We start from the raw sequence: 22,682 nt of genomic DNA, 5'->3' as shown, positions 1-22,682 counted from the left end.
ATAAAGTAGTGCAGTTGGACTTAAGCAGGGCAGGGAGAACCTCATTAAAGCAGCTATTTGTTAATTATTAAGTTTATAAAACCTAAAAGACATTTTTAACTTATATCCTCTGATCACTGACACCTGTGTTTCTGTTATGCATTACTGCATTTGTTTAATATACAGCACATGTTAGAAAATGCAATAAGTTGTTCTTGTAGGCCCTATGTTCACTTTTTGATATATTTTGGACAATAAATCGGTACAAAATATTATTATACAGTGGTAATTTTCAGTATACCAATCAGATTCCCTGATTTAAATAAACGAAAGTCATCACAAAAAGCACAGGATATGCAAAATCTATCTATGGTAAGATTGCAAAATAAGATAATACAAAATATAAAACAACAGACATGAATTTTTAATAGATATTATGTATGTTGGCTTACATGGGACTCTTTCTCTTTGTGTATGTTCTGTTATGCATGTGTGGTATTGGTTTTAAAGCTGTGTATGATGTATTATTTCTCCATTAGGAGGAACAAAGTGCTTGCTGACAGACATGTTGCGCTGCAATCGGACACTGTTCATTGATTTCAATATGCTTGTCTTTAGCTGTGTTGTAACAATAAATACAAACGCACACACTAAATCTATGCATGTGTAACACATTTGTTCACATTTCCACATCCGCTGAATTTAAGTCAACTCTACGATGAACTCTTTGACATCTCAACCTACGTTTTGTGTACACAGTTTACTGAATACATGCAGAATCTTGGCTTCAGTAATGTGAGTACATAATACATTTACACATCAGATCAGTCATCCTTTTGCCCATCTGTTCATCCATCTATCCATTTAATCATTTTCTAGCAGCTTTTCTGAGTCAAGGTCGCTGTGGCAACACAGTCAGCAGAGTCACCCAGGTGACCTTTTCCCCCGCAGATTCTTCCAACACCTCAACCAAGCGCTCCCGTGCCTGCTGGGAGATGTAGTCCCTGCGGCATGTCTTGAGTCTGCTCTGGGTTCTTTAGAGTCCTGCAGAGGGAGGCCCCCACTGGCAGTTTGAGGTTTCTCATTATAATTTTGGTCTACTACTTAAAGGTGAGGGTCAAAATAAAGATGAGCAGCCTAGACACATGCTTTATGGTACAGCTCTCTCTTCAGCACCATTGTGGAGTAAAATGACTGCAGTTGATGCATTTAACTCGCAAGACTTCCGCTGGCCAACTGGCTAATTTATGGTTTGGCCCTCCACTAATCTGAATGCGGATTAAAATGATTATATTATTGTGTGGCTCTTCTAGACTTTCAAAATGTTATCAGACTGACTAGATCAAATTCCAACAATGAAATGAGTCATGTCATGGGGGTAGTGGCGCTCAAGAAATGTATCCACTGATTTACAGACGTCTCTTTCACAATGTAAGTCTATGGGAAATAGTTGTTTTGGGCCCAGTGGCATCATGTGACGGACCAAAAAACTCTAATGCCACATTTAGCCACTTTGTAAAACTGGCTTCAAAGCTTGGCGCTGTTCCTAAGCGCTGGATTTGGACGAGAGGGTTGATATAACTCTAACGCTAGCTGCTAGCTTGATTAGGACGCTTCATTTACAGCTATGGATAACTGTAATAAGGCTACAGCTAATTTTAGCTTCTGTAAAACAAGCTTAAAACCATTACAAGTGTATTTAACGGAAAAACAGAACATTCAGCTCAGAGTTTTTTCAGTACAACTAAAAACTGAACAAGACTTTTTAGGTGACAAAAATATTAAAATGAACTTTCATGAAGTGAAAACACATACTGAAATAGTGACAGCTACTGCTTTTGTGAATCTGGGGTTATGTCATGGTTACATTAGTGAGCCAACATTGTTCCTGTGGTAGCGGCACCAACCTGTCATGCAAAGCGCCCACGCTCTTAATTATGTGTAACTGTAAGCTTTAATTACATTTAAATGGGTGAGTTATTTAAAAACTGACCTTCTGTACACTGTGAACGTGTTTGTTGTTAATATAAAGTTGGGCATTTTAACATGAGGGTCTATGTGGATTGACTTGCTCTTGAAGTCAGCCTCAAGTGGCCATTAGAGGAACTGCAGTTTTTGGCACTTACATGTTGGCTTCATTTATCAGCCCAGGTATATCCGATCTTCTTCCCCTTTTTTGGGGGAGTATCCTGAGGCAAGGGATACACTGCATGCGTGAGCAGCACTGCTCAGGCATAGTGTGAATGCTGCTCAGCTGCAAAACATCCAGAGATTCAGAGGCTTGCCAGTTTTTTCTGTTTAACGCGCACAGTTCTCATCAAAAACAGACAGTGAAAATGGTCTTTTGATAATCATATTAACATTATACCACCTTTTCACTATAGTTTAAATGTCTGGATCACTCAAAGACATGAAGAAATATAAGTACTCCTGTTTTACTCGCCATTTCCTGTTTCCATTTCAAAATAAAAGCACTCTGTGGACAGAATCCCTTCATTTGTTAACACAAAGCTTTTTATTGTGAATTATTATACATTATTATACATATTATTATACATGACTCGCTTTTAATTGTGGAAATACAGTAGATACAGCAGCAGACAGCTCTGCAGCAGCGCCACAGCACCAACGCTGTATGTGTGAGCACCACAAGCATGCGCGCCAGAGAAGTTCAATGAGGTAGCGGTCACACACTGCTCAACCACAACCACCCCAACAATATCCAGAGCTGCAGGATTTCAGGATCTCTTGGCACTGTGCCTCTGAGGAGCTTTGGTTTACATGATGTGTGTTTCTGTAGACTCAGATACAGATTTTTTAAAATCATACTTTAATGCTGCATGTAAATTGATTTGTTTTCTTATCTGACTTTTGTTATTTCAATTTTGTTATTTTGTTAAATATATTTTTCTGCATTAAAAGTTAATTTCACACACATCTGTTGTACTGTAACTTATTTATTGCTTACTTTTATACACACCTTTTTTCTTCTTTTTTCAGTTAGTTGAATCCTATAATTGGCTGCTGTGCTGACATAGTAGTCCCAAAGTGATCAATAAATAAATAATATTATAATGAATACCATATTTTTATGTTTTACTTCTGTATTAGTTATAAAACGCAAACAGTTTATGCAAGGACAATTAATTTCACTGTTCACTTTAACAGGTTCTGTATCAACATTCAGAACATTGATAGAGCAGCAAACCACATTTGCTTTGTAAAGATATAGTGGAGTAATGGAGTCCTGAGCTGAGAATCAAGTCACACTACCTCTGCGTATTGTAATCAGAGCTTCTCTGTGGTTTGTTGTGATGAGTTGGTCTGGCTGCACGTTAATAGTACTGTATGTTTGCATCCCACTGGCTATCTCACTTTGCACTGCACTCATATGGCGCTTACCTGCCAATATCGGGATAACGGCATTACAGAAGTGCAGCAACCCCCCCTTCGGTTTCCCCCTTTAAAACACCTTTAAAAAAAACTTTTGTGGGCGCTTTATCGTCTTCACAATTGATTGTTTCGTCAGGCTACAGCATAGAGTACGGCGTTGGCTCTACGTTGAAGCGGAGCCTATGCCGTAGGTACAGCATCAATTCGACACAGAAGTATAAATCCCAGTTTAGCTGCTAGCTGCCGACTCGGACATCTTGATCTTGAGAGCTGCGTCCAGACAACAACATACGCTCTCAGTTCTGCACAGAGTCCCTTTAAGTGGAAAATGTATTGATCCCTGTAATATAAACTTATTTCAATGTCATATACCCATCCATATATTTATATTTTTATCTATTAATTTGTTGTTTTTATTATTGTAGCCTTGTTGTTGTTTTTTTAGTTTGATTGTTTTTCTTGCGTCTTTGTATTAAGTGATAGGGATGCACTGTTATAGTTCCTGTAATTTGTATCATAATGTCAAATAAAGTTTGAAGTAAAGATTATTAATGTTATACTTCTTGCACATCCTTAAAGACACCTCAAATTAATTGTTGCTTCTTTAACAATAGACTTTGTCTATATAGTTCACAGAAAAGTTGTAATACATGCACTGTGACTCTTGAGTCACTTTAGGAACATCCCTGTAATCTTTATTTAGAATCACAGTTGTGGGAGTCTTGCGGCGGCACTACTTGCGTACATGTTCTCACTATCATCAGTAACAACTGTACTTAATTGTGTTAATTAGGCTAAAGATCAATAACTTTCTCCCTCATTGTTCATCTGACTGATGAGTGCCAGTGAGAAGTCAACTTTATGTTGTCCCTGTACTCTACAGGATTTGCCTGAAAGCCAGAGAAAGCCAGCTAGACCATGCAGGACACTGCTGTTCAAAACAAAAGAGCTCAGTTTCCCCCCACCGATTCCTCCAATTATCGGGACCCTTCCCCCGCCTAATCCTGACCTCTGCTCTTTGATGGGCCCCCACTTAGCTCTGAGCACTGACATTCCTCAAGTCAGGTCAGCCCTTTGTCCTGAGGAAATTAAGGTGAAATTAAGGGGCTGAACTTCCAGTCCTACATCCTCCGACCTGTCTGCAGATCGGGAACAGCTTAACATTCACAGAAATGTTTCCTCGGCGATGGAAACTGATGCAAAACATTGAATTTACTGTAAAACATGTGTCATTGTGAACACAAAGAAGCTTTTCTTTTATACAGTATTGCTTTCTGTGTTTCCATAACTTTGAATTTAAAAAAAAAACTTTTCCAGTTCCTACTTACGGAAAGTGTGGTAAACACTCCAATTGTTGGCAAATAACAGGTTTGTAAAAATCACCACATAAATTCTGTCTCAATTCAACTTTTCCTTCACTAGCCTACTTGCCGCAACAGTGTGGTTCACTTCTGTACCTGCAGAATGAAACAGGCTGCCCATAGATGGATTTTTTTTCTTTGTCACAAATCGGTGGCACATGGAAACATGTTGAAATGAGGAGGGAAAAAACATTAAAAAAAAAAAAAAAGACAGGAAATGATCTCACAAACACTCCCCCTCTCTCAGATTGCTCCCATTTTCCAGTTACAGAAACAGAGTGAGTAATGCCTTCTGCTGCTTTTTAAACAGCTCCTCCGGTCCTCCTGTGGATCTACTGAAGAGAGTGGATGTTTCAGTGCTCTGCAGTCTCCACATGGTCTTCATTTCCAACATAAAAGGATATACTAAGATGAGTCCCTCTTTTCAAGTGCATTGACATGATGTCTTGCATTGCTGCTTTTTAATTTTCAGCCTCACAATATAAAACTAATGCTGTGTCATGTGATTATCTCTTGTTCATTGTTCATGATCTCTTCCACTCGTTTAACCAGAAGCTTTTGTATTGACATTAGCATTATTTTAATGTATTTCCCTCCTATAGTTATGGTAGAATGAGTCTCAGAATTAGTTAAAAACATCTTTATATGAGACAGAAAATAAATCTCAAAGTAACCAGCACTGACACACAACCCTTTGATTTCTGCATGTAATTACCGTCTTTATAATTATATTTCAGATGAATGTGAGGTAAATGACTAAGAGGGCCTGGAGGCTTCTTCAAAATCAGTGGCTTGAATACTAGCATGGCATGAAGGAGATAAGTGAGGCAGCGTAGGATTAGGTCCTAGGAGACCCTAAAATTAGAGACTGAAAACATACTTGTGTCAAGATATCCTCCTGGGTGTGTTGGGGCAAGTTAAGGATACAAACATCTAGAAAAACTTGAAATCCAAATTATGTGGAGCACACCCAAACATGTTTTGTAAACTAGAGTGCAATTTACAGTGTTGCTCCGACAACCATCAGATAACTGCAGGTAAATGTTTTATGAAAATGATTGATGGCTGTGTGTGGGCGGAAACAGTGACAGGTGTGGCAAATAAGGTTGCTGACAGTCATCTGATTTTGTTGTAACTTCAGGAATTCTATTGTAGGTCAGAACATCATGGCACAAAATGTGTAGATGTTACCCATGATAAAAATAATACATTCATTTTGCTTTTTTTTTTTTTTTTTTTTACTGACACTGAGACCATGTGTAGGCTTAAATTACAGAGTTCAGGGCCCACAAAGTTGTGTGTTGCCACTTCCTTTGGTTTAACAGTTGGATGAGCAGCAGCAAAGACTGTTCACCTCTGAAAGAGAAGAAAAACAGACAGTTTTGGGACACCAGACAAAACACTATCAAAACAAAATGCTTTTTAATTAACAGAAATAATGGAAAAATATATCTAGAGAAAAATACCATTTAAATCATGTTTTATCACTACACTTAAAATATGAATTGGAATGAATTGTATTTGAGAGGTGTCTATGCGGTCTGTAAAATCACTTCCATCTGTCATCAAGTGCCCCTGAACACACCATACTGTATTCATAGCTTGCATGCTATCATTTATTTTTATTCTCTACATTTATATAAGTGCTCATAGCAAGGTCACTTTGTACTTTCCCAGGAAATGAAAAAATCAATCTCGCCTTTATTAGTATTGTGACAATATCTGCATTTAAGTTCATGCTGTAAAGATTTTCACACATACGCACACTTACTGTACCACACACCACACCCCATTACAGCCTCTGACAGACTCACAAATCACAAAGCAACACATTTATTGCTCAGCCTTGCCTCGGCCAGTGTGTGGCACAAGATATTTTCCTTTCCATTGTATCAAATATTACCTCAACAGACAACTACTTACATTTACTGAGTGCTTTTTGATGACTGTACAAATACTTTAGCAGAAAATAGAATTAAAAATGACATTTATCAATTTATACGTATTGATATTAAATGATTATTGTTCCAACTGCAATATTTGAATACATTTTAAATGTGTAAAGTGCATGTACAGCTCTCAGGCTATGCAGGTGTGTTGTGTCTTATAGATTTGTAATAGAATAATGAATTGCTGTTTGTTTAATATGCAAACTGCATTGTTACTGCTTGACTCCAATTATCAGTTTTGGAGAGTAGTGAAAGCGTAAGCATGCTTAAGGAGGAACACATTTCGTTAGAAGTGTTAAATATAGAAAGGAGGAGTGGCCGCAGTGTTTTCACATCGTCACATTAGTCCGTTTTGCTTGTAATTTGATACCCCCATCTCTGCGGAGAAAGAGCGCTAAGACAAAAGATGCCGACCGTGCGCATGTGTTTAGAAACTTTTACACTCCATCTGCTTAAGATAATATTTAGCCTTGAAGAGACTCTTTTGGGTTGTTATAACTTTGAAAGCGGGCGACTTTACGTCCAATGTGCAAAATTTGGGTAAAAACCAAACGCAAACTGATGGGTAATAGAAAAAAGAACTCTGGTGTCTTTAGTCCAGCGCTTTAAAACAATTGACCAATCAGCGGTGAGATAGCTAGTAGGCGGGACGTCTTGTGGAGATTGGCAGGATAACCCTCCAATTAAATACTCCGGTGGTCGACATTGACCAATCGTGTGCGGGCTCGAGCCGCTGTATCCAACGGGAGTGGATTTTCAACGAGCTCGAGAGAAAAGCGGAGAGGGGCAGACATCATTTCTCTCTCAGCGCCTTTGGACTAACGTTATCCAAACGAAGGCAAAGAGCCAAGAAATTAAAAAGAGAAAATCTTTTTCTGAACAGGATTATAAATATCTAAATTTATTTGCAAAACTAGCCATGGCCGACACAGCTGTTGATACGACCGCAACTGCAGAGGTTACAGCCAAGGTGCGTTTCATTCAGTTTTTTTTTACGGTTGAACTGTCGTGTTAAAAGATTTTGGGAACTTTTTTTCAAAGTTGTATTGTCTTGTTTAGCTAGCTCGGGTTTAACAGCCGTCGTTAACGTGACGGTTAACGTTAGTTAACGTTGAGTTAAAACGGTAATTGGGGAAAATGACTAAATGACTGTTATGTTGAAATGTCACTTGTCGACAGCCATGCACTGTGAAGGTGACTTAATTGTAATTTTCGGCGTCGACAGCGAATTATTGTGTCTGGAAACTGAAACGTTTGTGATGTGGTTAGCTAAAAATGTCTTGTTGAGCAGACAAAGCGGTAGAAACGGTAACGTACAGCTGGTGAAGCGGAGCTGCTGCTGTGGGCGGGAAGCCACAGTAACGTTAACGTTACATTACGGGTGAAGATGAAAGCGTTTAACATCGCCACTAATTATGTCCAACAACGTCTTCCTTGAATTAGACTTAACCCCCAGGTCTAGTAAACGAGCTTTCTTTTACTCAAAACCAGACGTGGTGTTTAAAAAAACGTGCGGCTCTTCAGAATAAACTCTCCGCTGAACCGTCACATTGATCATAAGGCGTGCTTTTATTTTGTAGGAGCTGAAAGAGAAGAAAGAAGTGGAGGCGAAGGAGGAGGAGAAGAAGACCGACAACGGGGACGCACCTGCGAATGGCACAGTGAGTTGGAGACGAGGACCAGCCTCATGGCCTTTTGTCTTAGCGCCCCTCATCATGCAGGTGTCGCTGCACCCGCCTCCCCCTCCTGTTCAGCTGCTCCTCCACACAGCGCTTTGTTTGGGTTGTGAAATGGCACAGATGTTAGCTAGCAAGCCTTTGGACGTTTCCATTGGGGTCTCTAGCTTGGTGGCTGATCCTCTGGGGAGTAGTAGGAGCTCCACACGCATGCCTTTTTATAAATGTCCCTAGAGGAGTCTTGTACATATAAGACTCTGGGAGGAATATTTCAAATATGCTTGGGAGTCCTAGTTTAGATATTTTTTTCTGTCTTTACTACACTGCTCATGCAATAAAAACCCAGTTATCACATGTGATGTGAGCTGGACTGACATTTTCTCTCCTCTTTCAGAATGGTGCTGACCACAGTGACAAAGCGGAGAAAAAGGCAGAGGAGAAACACAAGAATGGAGATGGTATGTTCATGTAAAGCTGTATTTCTGTGTTCAAAAAGACTTGGAGGCAACAGTGCTCTACATTTCTCTTTGTTGCTTTTGATTTGCTTTACACATTTCAGTAAATGGTATCACCACATATGGCCTTGAGTTGGAGATGAAATTTTTATAAGATTAATTTTGTGACTGAATTACACCTAAAGTAAAGGATGTATTTTCTGAAGTGACATACTGTGTGTTACAGGGAAAGCAGAGGAGGCGCCCCCTGCTGAGGAGACTGATGCACAGCCTGTGAAGCGTGCAGCTGAAGAGGAGGAGGTGGGTTGTCACCAGGCTGAAATATAATTTGAATACTGTTTTTTTTAACATGTTGACTAATCCAGTTAACTTGATGCCTTGCTAATGCTTGAAATATTTTCCCTTTTTTAAAAATAGGAGAAGGTGGAGACAAAAAAGCAGAAGACAGAGGAAAATGGAGATTCAAAAGAGGCAGAAGTGGAGGCTTAGGTCTCTGCCCTGCTACTTGTTTGCAGCACTGTCTTACCAGCCTGGTCAACATCGTGTTGTAGAGCTTGTGCTTTCTGTAGCTTTGAGGAAATATTTCTTTTTGTTTGCTCCCATGTTATCACATTGCACTGGAGTCCTGAAACAGAGTGGCCCTGCATCCTTTTTTTATGAAATGTTATTTATTGGTCTTTAAAATGAGCTTTTTTTTCTACTTGTACAAATCGGGCCACATCACAAGATCAGTTATTTTCATTTCTTGAGGTTTTATATCGGTATGTTAGAAGCACAATCTCTATTAAGTCAGTGCTGACCAGATGATTCATACATACAGGCAGCTGCTCACCTCCAAGGCTCATGTTGACCTCTCAGATTCACTTCAAGGACCAAAGATAAGTTTTAAGCAGGGGCTAATAGACAGTTGTTAGCATTATTAGTTGAGGCATCATTATTTTTTGTGTTGAGCTGCTAGTTAATCCTTGGCTTGGCTGCCCTGATAACATAACAGATGGTGCAAAATGAATAAAGGGGCTCTGTCTTGCGCCTCCATGATAAGATTCCTTGACCTTGTTTCATGGAGGCAGGATTTTGCAATGTTAATTACCCCCTCTTAAATCTTTAAGCTTTGGTCATTTGTTCTGTATGCATTCCACGCAAGTTTGTACCATTTATACTTTTTTTTTTTCTTACGTTTTCAATGAGTTTTATGTTATGGCTGGGTAGCCCAGTTTTGTGTCCAAGACTGCCTTTTTCAGAACCAGAATGACATTCGGTTACTTCAGCCACTGCTTTGTATATTCTGATTAACAAATAAATTGTCTTTTTACTTAAGGGTATCTGATTTGTGTGTTTGTTACCTCATCATTGGTGCTTGTATAAATCATGGCTTAATAAGGAGATGATGTCACTTGACCCAATTTTTTTCTGAACATGGAAAATGGCTGGCTTAGATGGAGGAAGGAACAGGAATAATCTCCCTCACTTGGTAATGGAAAAGGGTGCACAGAATCAATGGGTTGCTGTCTTGTGTCTCCAGCTCCCCCGTGTGGTGGACTTTAAGATTGCAGCTCATTATTTCAGAAGTCAGCTGGGGTGACCACTGGTATGAGCTTCAAGTGAAAACCAATAACTGACACAGGAGTCCAAAATGGCAAAATGATCATTTTTAGTTTTAACTGAACCCTGAATAAAAGTAGCTTTTACAGTAACACTGCTAATATTGAGCAATTGGTGGTACCATATGACACAAAACTTGTTTTTTTTCTCAAGCAAGCTGCAACAGCATGATCCATACAGTTAGTTTCCTCAGAAACGTAAGCATGGCGTGCATCCAGTCAGTCCAGGAGGCTTAAATAGTAGGCAATAATCAACATTCTGCTGAGGCAGCACTTATGACTTGTACCATAACGTTGGTGTGAACCAATCAATGAAACCAACACAATGGTAGGCTTCACCAGGTTATATAATAAAGTAAACCTTTGTTAAAGTCCTGAAGTCAGGCTCTGCGCCTGTGTTGAGGCTCAACAGACGAACATACTGCTGTATTCCATGGCACAACAGATGTATAAAATAAATTATATATGTACCATTGTGCTGATGAAGATAGCTTCTTTTGGATGGAAAATTAAATTATACTTCCTGTCAGGGAAGTTGGCTAACAAATGTAAGGACATCACTATACTGAGTCGGTGGGCCGAGCGTGGTGGAGCAGAAGCCTACTACCTTTAGCATGCGCCCTAATGATGACATAAGCACTTGCTGCTGGCTCTATGAACCCCCACAGTCTTTTCTTTCAGTGTTGTCCACCTTCAGGGTTACCCATAGTTCACATGAGTCTTCTCCCTGTTTGCTGTTCCTCTGTTTTGTTCGGTTTCCGACTGAATGCTGATTCACACCCCAGTTTCAACTTCTCCTCTTCCTGATAATGACAAGAATCACTGTCATTATTACAATGGCATGGCCAGGAGTTAGGGTGACAGCTCGCGGCTGTACCATGGCTTAGTGAGGGCCCAGACAGAATTTGCCACCAGCACACATTTCTCTGTGTTTTTGAGCGTTTGTGTACGAGCATGTCGTCTTTTTTTGTCATGGCTATATGCTGATTAATTACTTAATTGGCTTAGTACTCATACTTGGGACTTGATTAAGAGTCACCCAGCACCAAAGTGTGAAATTTGGGGATAGCTCACTGGTAAGTCTCGTCATGACTGGATTGTGTGAAGGTGTTGTTTTTTTATTTGCTGTTAAAATGTGAACAAGCCCTTCAAGACTGTGATTAAGTGTTGTTCAGCTTCAAGTGAATATTAAGTGTTTGCTAAATTAAAGAGCTCTTGAACTGATGAAGGAGCGTCGAGTGTGAGTGGACACTGGCAGCACATTCGTTTAGTCAGAAACAAATCCTGCCTAAGGTGTGATGCTAATATGCTAACTCAGAGAAACAGGCAGGTAGACATTCCCTTGGCCGTGTGACCGAAACAAAACATTAACACAAGGCTTTGAGAGATTACATTGCAGCTCATGCAGACGTTAGGCAACTGATAAAAGGAAGAAAAAGAGGGGGAAAGCTGTGGTTAGCCTTTACGTACATGATCAACATTTCTATACTAAACACCAACAAGCAAGAAAAAGATGACGCACGATTTTACAGCAAAGAATCAGACAGAAGAACGGCTTATCTATCGTTAAAGAGGTCACACTCTTTCTCTCGCACACACACACACACGCTTCTCCCACATTCAAAAAGGTCACACATTCATTTGCAAATGTTAGGAAAAAATGCATGAGCACACACACTGTACGAACACACTGGTCATGTATACACATATTAGAGCAGTGGCCAATGTCTGTCTGTCTGTCTGTCTAGCTCTGAGAAGAGCAGCGCTGATCAGTGTGAAACAATATATGGAATTGTGCTGTACAGTGTGCGGCAGGATGTGCAGTGTGGGTTTTTTGTTGTCGTATCAGTGCTGTGATGGTCAACACACTCAGACACTAAGCGACAGCGTGAGAGCGTGTGCCCGTTCAGAGTGTGTGTGTGTGTATGTGTGTGAGGTAAACTAAATTGAGAGACTTTTCTAAATGTGCACCAATAGTGGCTGGGTCTCACTATCAGGGGGCTCACCCTCAGGGGGGGGCAGCTGGTACACCACGCAGAGGGAGGAGTACAGGCAGCCCACGAATGACATCAGGCTTGCAAAGTACATCACTCCCTGGGCCCCACCCACCAGTGAGGTCAGAGGTCCCATCGCCACAGAGACCAGGATCTGAGCCAGGAAGTACTGGCAGCTGAGCAGAGAGATGTCCACCCCCATCCCTCGTCTGGTTCCTTCTTCTGATGAGCCACAAAACTGAGAAATGTACGCAAACAGTTTAGGTACATGATCAATGTATGTAGTGCACCACAGATCACTACAGCGTTGGATGAGTGGGTCAACATTTATGTGAAATGTGCTCATTCAGTTTTGTTACCGCTCATGTCTGTACGCATAATATGAAGCTGCAGCTAGCATCTTACTAGCTTAGCTCTGCATTAAGACTGGAAACGTAACAAAATCTGGCAACCAGCACCTCTAAAGATCAAGAAATAGTCACACTTACTTAGTTACACTTCTGTTATCGTACAGATGGGAAATAAGGAGTTATATCATGTCAAGTAGTGAGCTTTAGAGGTGCTGATACGTGGATTTTGTTTGCTGGCTGTGACTAAACTAAATCTCATCAAGAAAGCGAGTAAGCGCATTTCCAAAAACCTTTATGTATTCCTTTGCAGGGTAATTTAATCATTTCTCACCCTAGACCATATTCACTCATGTTTTTTGGTCCAGTATTGAGCGACAGGTCGGCAGCCAGTTGTGGCAAAAAGGCTACAATGTAACCACTCAGGGCAATCGTGCGTTGTCAATTTTCGTCCACTAAAAGTGCTCGTTTTTGCCACTGACAGGTTCATATTGCTATATAACTGTGTGAAAACATTATGGAAGTGATCCCTACAGAGATAGACCTTTCTGTTAATTAAAGAGTAAGATCTTTTTTGTTTAACAAGACACAGCCCTGAAACTGTTATCACCAAACTCACCAGACTCCATTTAAATTAAATATTTTTATCATCGTAAAACAATTCATTTAAAGTTACCAGAAGCAAACTGAAGCTGAAAAGTCGTCTGGTTCGTCTTTCATTGTTCTAGCAATCACCAACTCTGTTTTTTTTTTTTTCTAATTAGAGTTCCAGCAGTATACCATGGTATGGAAATTGATGGCTGCTGTGACGGCGTGGGTTTTCTCAGGGTACTCCAGCTTCCTCCCACAGTCCAAAGACATGCAGGTTAATTGGTCGACCTCTGTAGGGCTCCTTTCCATAATTTTGTCAGACACTTACAATAACAATCTGAGCCTGTCAGTGGCAAAAACATGCACTCTTAGTTGATGTACATGACAGTGCCTTATTTCCTCAAGTGATAACATCGTAACCTGTTTTGAGGCTGCAGCTCTCTCCCTCAATACTGGACCAGTTTCAAAATGATTCTTGCCATTATTCACTTGGACACAAAAACATTGTTCCTGGTCAATACCATGAAGCAACTATAATTACATAAGTTCCATATCCAGATACTGACCTGAGGGCTCTGGTAGTATTCACACAGCAGAGAGTAAGGCAGCGTGCATAGAGAGGAGAAGAGCACCCCATAGGTGACACAGAGAGAAAGTACCACGTAGATGTTGGTGGACAGTGTGGCCAGGCCCGTGCCCAAACCAAACGCCAGGTAGGCAAAAAAATATAGAGTGCGAAGAGAGAAACGCTCCTCCAGTTTCTCCAATATGGCTGAAAGGTGAAGAGGAAACGCAGAGAGGAACAGAAGGCACTCGTGTAAAGCTTGTCAAGGAAAGAAAGACAGCGCTGCAGTAACATCCAAGACGTGTTGGGATTGTGAGTGTAGCTTACCTGAGTAGAAAGCAGCACTGAATGCATAGATGCACATGCCCCAGCAGCCCATGCTAACACCAGCATTATACCGTTGATAAGCCTCGGAGTCGTGGGGTGCCTTGGGGTCTCCTTCAAACACAACCTCCCCCATGAAGTCAGTGTAGAAGAGCAGCATGCCTTCAAAGGACAGCCAGCCTATAAAGAGCAAATAAATATCAACTCTGTTAATATTTAATACAGACAGACAGACAGACAGTTTTTACAGTGTTGCAGGGTTTTATGTGCAACAAAATTTAAACAGCGATAATCCTCACCCAGAAAATGATTAGTGCATAAACTTCGCAGAGAGGGAGGCATCCTGTAGATGGCTATACACAGCAGCTTCATCGACATCTGCGATTCTCCTGTCTCCACATTCTCACTCAGATCACTCTCATAGCGCACGCCATTCAGCAAAATGTTTGCCACCTTCATCAGAGGAAAAAACACACACGCTGTATTTAAATATGCTGCGGTGGCTACTGACTAACAGCTTTTGTCAATTTCAAAATATGCGTCCCGACCTGCTGGCTGAAGGTCACCGTCCTCCTGCGTCCGTTCTCCAGCCCCACAATCTGGGTCGCCATGGGCTCCTCCATTAGTGGAAGACTCTGGGGTCGCTTCAGGATACCAGCAGAAGAGCCCCGGTGTGACCCCGCACCGGGGTGAGCCCCAGCTGTGACCTGAGATGCATCTCCCTCAGGCTGCGGCACTTCTGCGTCCTGAGCTTCCCCAGCTGGATGGGACACCACATCAGGCTGAGTCTGTTCCGCAGGATGGCTCCCTGCTCCCTGTGTGGACTCGTCAGGAGGAGGGGAGTCCCCTGGGGGCAGGGGTGCAGCAGTGGAGTTTGGGGCCAGGGCCTGTGGTGTGTGCTGACCTGTGTAGCAGTTTATGAGCACACTGTCTATGTAGGAGGTTCCTAATGAAGAGGCAAAGTCATTGATGCCTGTGAGTGAGCTGTCCCTACTGATGAAGCTGCCATATTTTGGGGTGAGGGGGCTCAGGGGTGATATGGGGCTGGTGAGGCCAGCACAGAGGCGTGCATTGGCACTGCAGGAATGGGCGAGAGGGTCAGAGTTGTTGTGAGACTTTGAGAAGTTGTAGCTGTACAGACCCTCCTCATCTTCCTCATCCAGGCCCAGAGCTGATCCAGGGGGGACAGGGGGGGAGGGAGGAAGAGGCAGGCTCGGGCTTTTTAGATGGTTTTTGCTGGAGTTTTTGTTCGGCTGGCTCTTTGGTAGGGGCCGCTCGGGGATACTCATCAGAGTCATGGCTGTGGCGAACACCAAAGTGATACTCGTAAACATGTATATGACCCGCAGTTGACCTCCCATCGACTTTCCAAACTGTGTCTGGTCCCAGTTGATCCCACCCACAATGTAGCCAAATCCGCCTCCTAGACCTGCAGAGCAAAATTAAAAAACAGAAACATACCGTTTGCTTTGAAAGCTGTCTGTTTTCTCCAAATTAGCTTCAAAGAATTCAAGTTATAGCTTCAGCTGTATAATGATAAAGTAACCCCTGACTCTGTGTCTGTGTAAAGTGTGTCTTACCTGCCAGTAGTGCGTGGATGTTCAGCCCTCGATCCTGGTCCTCAGGGCTGCACACATCCATCATGTAGGCATGGCTCGGGTTGTCAGCTGAATCAGCGCTGAAGTCCATCAGAACCACACCGCACACTGTCAGGACAATCCCCCACTTGTGATTTGATGCAGTGTCAGCCATCACACCTCCAATGTCCCGCCCGTTCAGCACCAGGGTTAGACCCAGCAAAGCCCCTGTGAGGGAGAAAAGCAGGTTTCAACAGAAACTCCACCGATTTTACAGTCAATTTAATGTCCTCTGTAGCTCTGGAGGAGCTTTTTCAAGTCAGAGGAAAATATTCAAGAGACATCAGCAAGGTATTTCAGTGCAAGAGTACAAATCATCCTCATTTAAAGGTTGGGAAAGATTAAATATGTGCATCAAGCTGGATTATGGGAAGTGTCAAATTCAGTGTTTATGCTTCATGTTATGTAGGCCTACTAATAGTCAGGATATCTCAGCCTCTGCTGCATCAGTTTTGACCATTATAACCTCTGACCCCCTCTGTGTATACATACTCACCTCTGAACATACAAATTTACTTACAGTCTTGCAATGCATGTACATTTTACTTCAGCCAATTCCTGTTCAATGCTGTCTATTAATGCAACTACTAATTAATATCACTTTACATCACATTTCATTTTTTTTCCCTTTATTTTAACCTGCACTACTACTACTAGATATAAGGATATAAATATCCTTATATCTAGATTCTCTTTTTGTTTCTACTTGTGTGATTTTATCATTATCATTATTTGTATATGTATTTACATTACAGTGTTGGAGGGAGTCTGTGACCCAAGTTTTTCAATGGCAACAAATGCTCTTGTAATTGTAGTCATCTGACGATAAATAACTTTGAACTTAGTCTGTCTCTCTTAAAGGTGAAGTCAGCAATTCTTGAGAAAGATAGTTATTTGAGCTCGACATCTAAACAAATACACTCGTCCCGTCATACACCAGATTTACCATCCACGGTCTTTCCTCTGTCTTGTACACAATCACAAATGCTCGACTGTTAGGCAGAAACAGTGTCATGTCCTTTGTTTGTTTCCCATTTAAAGCACCAGGGCTGTGTATGCACACTGGATCTTTTAAGGATATTTTTGGGGCTTTTTTTGCCTTTATTTGATAGGACAAATTTTGCGTGAAAGGGGATGAGAGAGTGGGGATGACATGCAGTGAGGGGCCGTGGGCTGGAATCGAATCCTCGGCTGCTGCGGCAAGGACACTCTACCAGGGCACCCACTCTACCAGGTTAGCTAGTGGGTGCCCCGCATACTGGATCTTTTCCAGTGCACAGACAGAGTGGACAGCGAGTGGACCGTGAGGAGTTACTCGCTGGATTTCGTTTTAACACTTTACTGATGCATGTGCAATGAGGGTATCACAATTAAACCTGGAAAGGTCACAACAGCCAGGGATTTTAAGAAAGACAAAAAAACCTAATAGAACAACCCCTCACCTGTACCTGTCACCCCTCTGCCCCATTAAAAAAAACTGGTCTATCATCCAAATTTACATACAATTTTTTGCACACCGAAAAGGCACGTGGTCATGACAGATATCAGGCAATTTAATGCTTATAAATCCTAATCTGGTGGAATTAAAGACAAGTTGTATATATGTCAGAGATGATTGCCACCTCTTATAGATTGGGTCTGTTGATCCTTTCAGAGTGAACATAATTTTCTCCAGCTGGAGGAAGAACATTGTGTCACTGAGCCATGTGGAGTGTAGAGGCAGAGTGGGAGGTTTCAAGGACAAAAGTATGCATCTTCAGGCCAGAAGCAATAAGAGAAAGTAATATAGATATTCACTGTATTTGACAAAAGGTGTACTGGATTAGAATTGCTAATTGCACCTTTAAGTCCTCCAAATTTATACAAGTAGACTTACATGCGTACTTACATTTAGTGTTGTACTTACTAAGCACAATACTACATTTCTTACCTATAGCCAAGGCAAAAATAAAAGGTCTCCTTCGTCCAAACCGGGATGTACAACGATCACTCCATGCTCCGAGGAGAGGCTGAACGAGGAATCCTTTAAGACAAAGACAAAGGACGAAGGCAGAGTCTTAAATAACTAATCCATACCCATTGGTAGCATTGTCACCTTCTACCTATGCCAATCCTCAATGCCTATGTGCAGTTTCACAGAGATTGACCACATCAGTGAGTAGAAAAACATGGGACAGACAGAATGACTGACTGACAGAATGACACACTGACAGTATCCGTGATTATGTACAGCATACCATACCATGACTTAGTCATACCAAAAATTAGAAAAAAAACCCCCAAACATTGGGCCACAGGGGGAGCCACAGCGATCAGTCGCATTTTAGCCATTTTTAAGCATTTTTCTGTTGTCATAGCGCCACCCAGTTGCCAGTTAGAGTTAAATTTCTCCAGTCACCTTGAGGCGTCCTGTTCTACATATCTACCAAGTTTAGTAAAAATCGATATGGCGGTTAGGCCTAGATAAGAAATTAGCTCTCTAGCGCCCGCATTTTGTTTGATGGGGTCAATAATGGAGGGGTCCCCTCAGATTATGTGTGGTCATATGCCTACAAAGTTGCGTGGTGATCGGTGAAACCCTTGAGATGTTATACACCTTTATGTGATGAGCCACACCCTCCACAATATTCATTGCCTTATAGAAGCTCAGTTTTAGTAAGTTTTCCAACTTTTGCCAAGAGGGAACTTTAGATATTGGTCCCTAGATTATGTTCACCGAGTTTCATGCAGATCGGTCAAACTTCCTAGGAAGAGATCGATTTTAAGTGTTTTTCAAAAAATTCAAAATGGTGGAAAATCTATATAACCAGAAGTTATGGGTTCTTGAGGCAAATTTATTCCTCATGAGGAGAGGCGTCACTGTGCAAAGTTTCATGTCTCTATGACATGCTGGGCATGAGATATGCCCATTCAAAGTTTGCAATTTCAATCGGTTGCTATAGCGTCCCCCTTTGGCCAATTGATGTAATATTGCTTCATTCACATCCTCCCATCACCCTCTAAAATTTCACATGGATTGACCAAGTCAGTGAGGAGAAAAACGTGGAACAGACACACAGACACACACACACAGAGTTGTTGTCATTATATAGTAAGATGCACGAAATTATTGCTGCTGAAAATGACATGATCATTTATCACATGTGTCCACCAGGTGGTCACCTCGCCCTGCTGTTCACTTACCCAGGATGGGACTGATAAACCACACCAGGCTGTAAAACTGATCAGGTAAACCCATCTGTAGAAGCACAGGAGTCACATATGCTGTCTCCATGGCATAGCTAAATTCAATACCAAACAGGATGCAGCCATTGAAGAGCAGTTCTTGGAAGGTGCGCCTCGGGGGAAGCTCACTGAGGTCCAGCTGGTCCAGGGGACAGGGTGTGTTGGGCGGTGGAGGTGGCGAAGGTCTTATCAGCTTCCTGCGCTTTGGCTGTCTTTGGAAGTTGTTGGCTCGGTGGCTGAGGTGCCGAGTGGAGGACGTGGGAAAGCTGACAGTTTTGGGGAGTGAGCTCCTCCAGAGACCTTCCTGAGCTGTGGATAACCTCCCTCCTGGACTGGCCAAAAGGGGGTCACTGGGGGTGCCCATGCCCGGAGATGACATCTCTCTCAAGCCAGCGTACACTGCAGCATGTCAGAGGGTGATGCACAGTGTGAGGTTAAAACTTGTTCTGGGTTGATTTGTCACATTAGAGGTCATTCAAGATCATCACAGTGTAGCACAGCGGTCACATGAGTAACTTAGAGCTGCTGATGGTTATGTAGTGCTACCAAGAGGACACTGCAGTCATCAGCAGACAGCAGCGATGGCACAGCAGTGATGGGCACGACGCACTGCAACCAATGCGCATGTTAGTGTTGTGCGCAAAGCCCATGTGCTCGGCGTGGCTGACTACAGCAGTGTAGTATGCGGCACCGCTCTCATGAAGCCTGTTTCCATTTTAATATTTCATGGAGGAAGCTCAAATCGGACACAATGGAGCCGCGGGGTCTTAAAACGATGGCTTTAGACACAGCTACAAGGATAAAGAATCACTGTCGCTCATATTTAAACTAAACATTTGACCATGATAGATCCTTTATGTCGCCACGCAGCCGATCGATTGCTTTTTTATCCTTTCTTCTAATGATCCTCGATTTTCATCCTCGACTTTGGCATTTAACTCTTAAGGTGAAGATCACACAATGTGTCAGAAGATGAGGCAGGCGTGCAAACTGAAACGTGAAAGATGATAATTACCTTATCGGGGAGGCTCGTCATTTATTGCGCCATACTGTGTCGGTAAGCACAGCGAGCATTATGGTTTATGAAGAAAAAAACCCGTAGGATGAATTACAGGAGTCATGATTGTTGTTTTGTGTTTGCCTTTTCATGCAGTCATCCCCCCGCTCTCTCCTCCGTCCCTTCTCGCTCCCCCTCTTCTCCTCTCCCCCTTCGCTTCTTCCTCCCGGTCTCTCCCCGTGACGTCACGCCCCTCCCTGCAACATCAGCACCGCGGACAAAAAAGAAATTAAAATAAAATAAAGTTAAATAAAATAAAATAAAGTAAAATTAAATTCAAAAGTTAAATAAAATAAGATAAAATGAAGTAAAATTAAATTAAATAAAAAAATAAATAAAATGAAGTAAAATAAAATAAAATAAATAAAAATCTATTCAATGTACTTAAGAACTGAATTTAGATAATATCAGTAAGTCAATGATTATTTGACTAACTATTAATTTTACGTAAAGGTACACAGGTAGATGTTTCTCTTTGAGGCACTAGGTTGCAATCTTTTTGTTAGATATATAAGACATGTTTCACTTACTGGGGGAAATAATAATAATAATAATGATAACGACATGATAATAATAATGATAACAACAACCTTTATTTATATAGTCGAGGCAAGGCAGCTTTATTTGTACAGCACATTTATATTATTTTAACATTTATATTAAAAAAGAATATTTAATATTAACATTATTTAATAATAATATTTCACTGTAACATGTGATAGTAGATTTTTTCTGTAACCACATTAAATGTGATGTGGGTTTTTTTTTTGCTATAATGCAATATGTTTTGACCTGTTTTACATGCTGTATTTTATTGTTGTTTTAAATTTTTCTAGGATGCCTTTTTACAGCAGGCGATGGGAGTGCTGAAAACTAGGTACATTTACATTTGTTAAAATGTTGATTAATGCACACTGTCCCTTTTCTTAAATAATAAATAAATACATTTCATATGCAAGAGCAATTCCATGTGCTTTACGGAGCAATAAAATATAAAACATAATAAGGTATACAGAAAGGAGGAAAGAGAAAAAAGATATAAAAGGCAAATTTAATTAGGCTACTTAATGAATTACAATTTAAAAATTCACCATTAAAAATAGCAAATGTGCAGACAAGAGGTGCAAAGATAAAAAAAAAAAAGATTATTTAAAAGTGAGTTCAAAAATAAGGTTGCAGTCAAAAAAAAGTAAAAAAAAAAAAAATGTTTTTAGCTTTGGCTTAAAAGTGGTCAGAGTCGGGGCACGTCTAACATCATCTGGGAGGTTATCCCAGGTTTGTGCAGCATGATAACAAAACGTGCTTCACCATATAGTGCTTTTCAAAACAAAGTTATAAAGTGCTGTAAAAAAAAAAAAAAATAATAATAACAATAATAATAATAATGATAAAAGACAATGATTTTTAAAAAAAAAAAAAAAAAAAACTTGCATCATGGGGCAAAAAGAGCTACATATGAGAGTAAAATAAGAAAAAAAAAAAAAAAAAAAGCAATAAATAAAATTAAAGAGAATGAATTTGCATATAAATAGGTTTAATAACCCACCAAACTTTATTTTAAATTCTAGTAGTAATGCTTAAGATTTCGGATACTAAATTAACCAGGCTCTACTACACATAAAGAACAAGAAAATATCAAGACTATGAATTAAAATGGTGTCTTGGGTTTAAATATGAAACATCGTAGAGCTTCACTTGAAGACATATTCAGAATGTAAAAATGTTAAATAGTGTAAAAGAAGACTTTTTTTTTTACAAACTTATGGGGAAAATGGAAGGTTAAATACATTGCAGCTGTTTTTTTTTGTTTTATGTATGTAATTATGCCAATTATGCATGTATTTCTCACTTCAATTAAATTATGTACCCTTAATATAGTGTGCTAACATGTTTTGACGCATTTTTCTACTGCAACAGTGAATTGTAGAATAACGTAATTTGTGATAAAAATGTGACTCAAATAAATAAAATTTATGACATTGAAAAATATGAGCCTGCATGATCAGTTAAATACATCCTAACTAAGTGTTAAATAAGATGAAATTATCCCTGAGGAGACTGTAATGTAACACTAAAGCAATACAAGTCTAATTCAGCCTAAGATAATAGTATGTAAAGGAAGAGACAGATATTTCACAAGGCCCTGTCTTATTATTTTCAGTCTGGTGAATCTGGCAATTTTTCAGTGACGGCCTACAACAGAATATAAGCATGTGTAACTGGTGCATTTTTTCAGTCAGTGACAGTGAGAACAGGTGAGCATGATTAGATCCATGGTACACCTTTTTTTTCACAGAGGACATTTTGACCTGTCACAGTCAGGAGAGCACAGGTGCACATAATGTATTTAATGATGGCAATACCATTTAGCTGCTTTGATTTCAGGTTCCCAGTTTTGTGCATGCCTGCTCACTGTTATTCCCACTGTAACACTAAAATACAACAGAGCCATCGTCAGTGTTATAAGTAACACTCGTGCTTTCACCACTATGACCAGTCCAAATGTGTGTGCTGTGAGAAAAGCCTAT

The 22,682-nt window shown here is 40.6% G+C and overlaps 2 protein-coding genes across 3 annotated transcripts; one reads left to right on the top strand and one right to left on the bottom strand.

The window, feature by feature from the left end:
- The first annotated feature begins 7,434 nt into the window (after nt 1-7,434).
- LOC117256842 (uncharacterized) lies at nt 7,435-10,130 on the top strand. Its single transcript, XM_033626560.2, has 5 exons — nt 7,435-7,652; nt 8,263-8,343; nt 8,753-8,816; nt 9,040-9,113; nt 9,231-10,130. Exons 1-5 carry the CDS (start codon nt 7,602-7,604, stop codon nt 9,300-9,302), a joined length of 342 nt encoding a protein of 113 aa, XP_033482451.1. The 5' UTR covers nt 7,435-7,601; the 3' UTR covers nt 9,303-10,130.
- A 317-nt stretch (nt 10,131-10,447) lies between these two features.
- Nucleotides 10,448-21,898, bottom strand: slc45a1 (solute carrier family 45 member 1). 2 transcript variants are annotated; one of them, XM_033626557.2, is made up of 10 exons: nt 20,113-21,898; nt 19,056-19,496; nt 17,803-17,895; nt 15,816-16,040; nt 14,784-15,664; nt 14,535-14,688; nt 14,239-14,415; nt 13,913-14,118; nt 12,421-12,646; nt 10,448-11,217 (listed from the first exon to the last, which is right to left on the bottom strand). In XM_033626557.2, the coding sequence occupies exons 2-10, from the start codon at nt 19,474-19,476 to the stop codon at nt 11,189-11,191; spliced, it is 2,412 nt and encodes an 803-aa protein (XP_033482448.1). In that variant the 5' UTR covers nt 19,477-19,496; nt 20,113-21,898; the 3' UTR covers nt 10,448-11,188. The 2 variants fall into 2 exon arrangements, with proteins under 2 accessions (XP_033482448.1, XP_033482445.1); XM_033626554.2 differs by having other exon boundaries at nt 10,448-12,646; nt 20,113-21,897.
- Between the last annotated feature and the right edge of the window lie 784 nt (nt 21,899-22,682).

The sequence above is a fragment of the Epinephelus lanceolatus genome, chromosome 1 (assembly GCF_041903045.1).
Source record: "Epinephelus lanceolatus isolate andai-2023 chromosome 1, ASM4190304v1, whole genome shotgun sequence".
Classification (NCBI taxonomy): domain Eukaryota; kingdom Metazoa; phylum Chordata; class Actinopteri; order Perciformes; family Serranidae; genus Epinephelus; species Epinephelus lanceolatus.
This window is presented reverse-complemented; position numbering and strand designations above follow the sequence as displayed.